A 5,394-nucleotide genomic window follows, 5' to 3' on the forward strand; every position below is an offset into this window, starting at 1 on the left:
TTTTGGTGGCCACGCATGGCGTCGGATGTTGATCAGTGGTGTGCTTCATGTCTTGTTTGTGCTGCTGTAAATCAGGGCAGGCCCGGGCGCATGAATTTGCACCGACCAGATCCTCCGAAAGGGCCATGGGACTCCCTGCAGATGGATTTCATTGGTCCGCTTCCCAGTGCCAAGGGGGGGTATCGCTATTGCCTTGTGATAATTGACAAATTCTCTAAATGGGTTGAAGCCATTCCCACACGCAATAACACCGCGAATACTGTGGCACGAGTGCTGGCGAACCAGATAATTCCCCTCTGGGGAGCACCAATGCAGATCGAGTCTGATCAGGGAACTCATTTTACGGGCCAGGTTACGAGGGATGTTTGTAAAATGCTTAACATCAAGCAGAGATTTCATATCCCTTACAGGCCGCAGAGTTCCGGAATGGTTGAACGGATGAACCGCACAATCAAAGAAGGGATTGCCAAGCAAATGGCACAAAATCAGAACAGGTGGACTGAGGCTTTGCCCACTGTTCTAATGATATTGCGGGCTACCCCCTCCAAAGCTACGGGTATTAGCCCATATGAGCTTATGACGGGGAGGGTGATGAAACTGCCCATTGACCCAGCCATTTCCCCTGCAGACCTGGGGCCGTTGGTGCTTGCAAAACAGCAGGCCGTGTTGGTTCAACTGCAGGAGAGGCTGAAGATACTCCATGCTCAGGCTGCGCTGAAGCAGCAGCAGTCTGATGTTGGTAATGAGGTTCAGTTCAATCCTACCTCTGAAACAAAATTTGCAGAAGGTGACATGGTCATGGTAAGAGTCTTTGTGAAGCAGGATGCTTTTGCTCCCCGGTGGCACGGCCCATATGAAGTGAAAGCTGTGTGTAACAGCTGTGTAGCCGTTACAGTACGGGGGAAGCTAAGATGGTACCACATGTCCCAATGCAAATTGTTCAGAGGCCCAGGAGGTACCTAACTGTGTTTCTGTGTGTGTGTATATGTTTCATTCCAGGCATGTCGCAGCAATCCCATGGACACCGGAGGTCCGGAGGGTATCCGGGGATTCATGTGTGAAGCTGGGGCAGCGGATTGTGCTTAATCATAATCTGAAATGTGGGAGATGGGTGTGGCGATATTTTAAGGGGCCATCCAAACCTTATAGCACTATTTTGCAGAAGGAGTCAGTTATATGGCCTCCCGGTGTAGCACCGGAACCAAATTGCACCTCCCAAATATGTTGTAAGTCAGGATCCACCCATCTCCCGTCCAGGACAGTGACAGGTTATACATACCTACACCCTATCCAATTCACACAACCCAACATTACTGCCTGGTACAAACTTAAAGAGTACTCAGGTTCTGCCACTGGCAGCTTACACCTTTTACATCAACAAGATAATAATGGCCTGGATCCAAAAAAGTGCTATCGCACGAAGGATCTAGAGCCCGCTACGTACAGATGCACACACACAGACCCGCATAATCAGACACACATAGGGTACACTGAGCTTCTGTTTGATTTAACCTCCCCTGTAGGTGAACGAAGCGGCCCAAAGGCTTTTGTGTGGACCAGTCGGAAGGAGGGGACATACTGCGTGGGGCGGTGTGAGGCGAGTCAGGACAGCTTTACTAGCTATAAAAATTGTACCTGGACGCTGCACCACTGCTTCAACCTAACCACCTGTGGTTACCACAGGCCCACACAGTGTCCGAAGACCTACCCCCTCCCTCCTGGCGGCCTCATCAAAGGGAATGTCAATAAAACATTATTGCATGATGTGAATCTTGTCATGGCCCATGTCAGCTATAATATTTCCAACATCCTGTTAGCATACACATCACATTGTAGTGTGGATGATAGAACATATACATGGCTACAGGCACGGCTCGATGATTTAGTTTCTGATTATAAAGGCAGACTCGCCGTTCAAATTTCAGGTGCCCGCCCTAAAAGAGACCTATTTGGAGATGTCGCAGGTCTCTTTGGGTCAGGGAATTCTATTGCAAATACCTACCAAATCTCTAAACAATCACAATATTCGGCGTGGTTGGCAAATCAGGTGGCCACTGGTTTCCAACACATCACTAATAGCAATGAAAATATAATCAAGGCTGTTAGATCAGAAGCGCAGGCGCTCCTCTCGATCAGCCATTTATTATTTAATCAGACCCGTACCATCGAGCGTGACTTAGCCTGTAGAACGTATGCTCAGGATCTATTTACTGCAGCCAGACAAGAGGTTTTAGACCTTCGCCTGCGCAAAACCCCTAGGCATGCTCTAAGTGATCTCATTGAAACCTTGGACTTGCATAGGTGGATTACGTCAGAGAAGATGAGAGACATAAATTACTCAGAATTATTAACAACCGTAATGATGTTTACTGGAACTGAGTGTGCCGGATGTATTGGATTCTTTGTGTCTTTTCCCTTAATTCACCCAGACCAGGTCTACCCAAATTCCACTACGATACGCTCTATCGGTGTAGTAGTGAAGGATCAGGTTCTCAAATTGGATCATTTGACAGGTTATATCACCATGAGGGGCACAGAGACCATCTTTACCACTCGCACGTGTTGTCATGAAACATCCAGCTACGTCATCTGCACATGTAACACCCTTCAACCTTTCTCCCACAATGACACCAAACTTATTAGTGTTCAGTCATTACATGGCCATGCTGATGCCATACAGGTGTCCCACACACAGTGGTGCGTCATCAGCGAGATGAACTCCTTCACGTATGGAGGTCTGACCTGTCCAGCGAACCACACATTCTGTTTAGAAGTGACGGAGGACTTGTCGATGGGTCAGATTAACATTCTAGGGAGAATTCCATTGGAAGTGGATGTTTCCCCGTGGTGGGAGGACACCTTTTACGAACAAGGCACACGGGCTCTGACTGAACTCATGGGTTTGGTGCAGCGGGTGGTCCGAGAGACTAACTATCACCTCAACCAAGCGCAGGTGGAGGTGAATTTGGCCAGGAAAACAGCAGAAATCCTGGCCAGCTCCTCTACCCGTTCTGCGCAGGACGCCTACACGTGGTGGGACTGGGTATTCCGAGGGTCCGTGATGGCCAGCACCCTCATCTTTGTGTTTACCTTGTTTCAGTGTTGTTATTTCCGTTGCCTTATCCGCTCCCTACGCTCCTCTACCCATGCTGCTTTGGTGCTCAGCCCCCTGCAGCTGCCGACAATGCCGGGACTGAGACCCTAAGCACCAAGGAATCTCCATCATTTCCATTGCCTTCACAGTGACCCCTGGGGAATTGTGTTTGTCCCATGGGCCAAGGGGGGAAAACTGTAAGGCCGACTGACTGTGCAAACCGCACCTGGGTTTCAAAACCTAGGATTCAACTCATCACTCTACTCTCCAGAACGCAGGACGGGTAATCAAGGCATTCCAAAGCAACCCCCTCTGTTATCTGATTGTTTATTCAGGCCTCGGCTGTTAAACTCATTGCTCATTGCGACAGTAAACGACAGAGCAACTTTGTTTACGGCACCGAGAGGTTGGGAGGGAATCCTGCCTGCCAGGCCCGACCTTCTCCTGAACCCTTTATTACTCTCCCTCTTGACTCAGACACTGAATGGGGTGTACAGCACTGGATGTTTCATGGCAAGGCCAATTATGATAAAATTCATGTTTGGTATCATTTTCCTTGGTTTAGTGTGATTGGTACAATGGTCTCATTTTCGTAGGAATGTACTAAGGATATCATAGCCATCCAGGAACCTAGGAAAAGCTATGGGAATCTGACCTAAGAAAAGTCATCTGGTTCCACCCCCCTGTCTAGATCCCCATTAGTGACAATGTACAAATGATTAATCATGGACCCACTTTTTGGTCAAACATCAAAGACCTGGTTTGCTACTTAAGGAGAAGATACAAGGGGTCTGGGAGATCTGTTGCCAGACTCCCGCACCTGCCGTGTGTGTAGAAACCCTTGCCAGGTATGACAATGCTTTTACTTTGTACTCTGTGGAAAAATTGTATTATGTACTATGATTTGTAACTTTGTGTTTTGGTTTTAATTTGAAGACGTAACCTACCTGGCAAAATAAATTGTTAAACTTGATCTGTTTGGTTTTCCTTACTGACACTTAATGTTACACAGGGAATGCGTGGCTTACCCCCTCGAACTGGTCTAGGGAGGATGATTATTTCCACTTACTGTATCACGGCGTATAGCACCCGTAGACCTATGTTGGTAAATCCCTCGCCTCCGCATGGTAGTTCATTCATGTCGAGCACAGCCGTAGCTATGTTGGTCTGCTTGGGTCCCTAGGCTGGAAACAGATATACCCGAGAGTAGCTATTCCTGCGACCTCTGTAATGACTACAGATAGCTAGTCAGTTCGTGAGACGTGCACATAACGCGCGATGTGTCATGCGGTGGTACCAGCAGAGGATTGTTCAGCGAGTTTTTCTCAGTATAGGATTCCTGTAACAATCAAGTCCAAATTTAGATAGTGATAATATTATAAATTGGGGTTAATTATATGAAACAGAGTCAAAGTGTATAGGAACTGTAAGATGCACCATTCCCGGAGTTCTGGGTCAGTCCATATCAGTTAAAAACGGAAGGCAGAGTGATACTGCTGTCTTTGTCCCTTGGTATTTCTCTGACTGATCTAGTTCCTCTACGGAATGGGTTCAATTAGGTAATAACATCAACCTCTTCCCAAACAGCACCTGAAGGACACACGCAGATACCTTCGCCCTACACAGCTAACTTCGTCTTTGGGTTAGTGGGGGGCTTACAATGGGATAATTGAGAGGACTACAAAGTGAGTAATATTGCTCTTATGGGAGAATAAAAACCTTTTTTATTATTGCAAGACACTTCACTTGATATAGGGAAGGTATATTATGATATTATGTGTGTCTTGATTAACAACCATGACCTCTTCATGTCTTAGTCTGTTCAGTCTTCACAAAGCAGAATCTATTGGAACTGCACAGCTCTTGTTCATCTTTGAAAGTATGATAATACAGCTGATAATAACTGAGCTATCGGGAGCAGAATGCATTATATCGCGAAGCCAAGGTTCAGCCACCAAATGGGAACATCCAACTTCATATCATTCTTATAGAAGAATCTTTCTGATTGTGTTTCCTATTCAGTGTGCGTGTGTGTTAGAGAGTGAGTGAATGAGACGAGCATCTCACACACACAAATTCACCCCCACTCTCTCACTCAGGAATGAGTTGGTTGCGTGTACAGCAGTACAGAAGACTGTGAGAAAAGTTTTCTGTAATATTTCCATTTATTTTTTGCTCTTCCCTACGTGTCAGTAAAGACAGAAAGCGAACAGTGGCAATAGTGTGGAGGAGGGATGCGGTCTCCTTTAGTTCAGTGCGGCAGTGCAGCGTCGTGCTCAGAGAACTGAACCCTCATCAGA

General features: G+C 46.8%; 1 protein-coding gene across 1 annotated transcript; it reads left to right on the forward strand.

The window, feature by feature from the left end:
• The first annotated feature begins 1,777 nt into the window (after window positions 1-1,777).
• On the forward strand, window positions 1,778-3,205 carry LOC133118609 (uncharacterized). Its single transcript, XM_061228721.1, has one exon. The coding sequence runs from the start codon at window positions 1,778-1,780 to the stop codon at window positions 3,203-3,205; it is 1,428 nt and encodes a 475-aa protein (XP_061084705.1).
• The last annotated feature ends 2,189 nt before the right edge of the window (window positions 3,206-5,394 follow it).

Source organism: Conger conger, chromosome 18 (assembly GCF_963514075.1).
Source record: "Conger conger chromosome 18, fConCon1.1, whole genome shotgun sequence".
Taxonomy (NCBI): domain Eukaryota; kingdom Metazoa; phylum Chordata; class Actinopteri; order Anguilliformes; family Congridae; genus Conger; species Conger conger.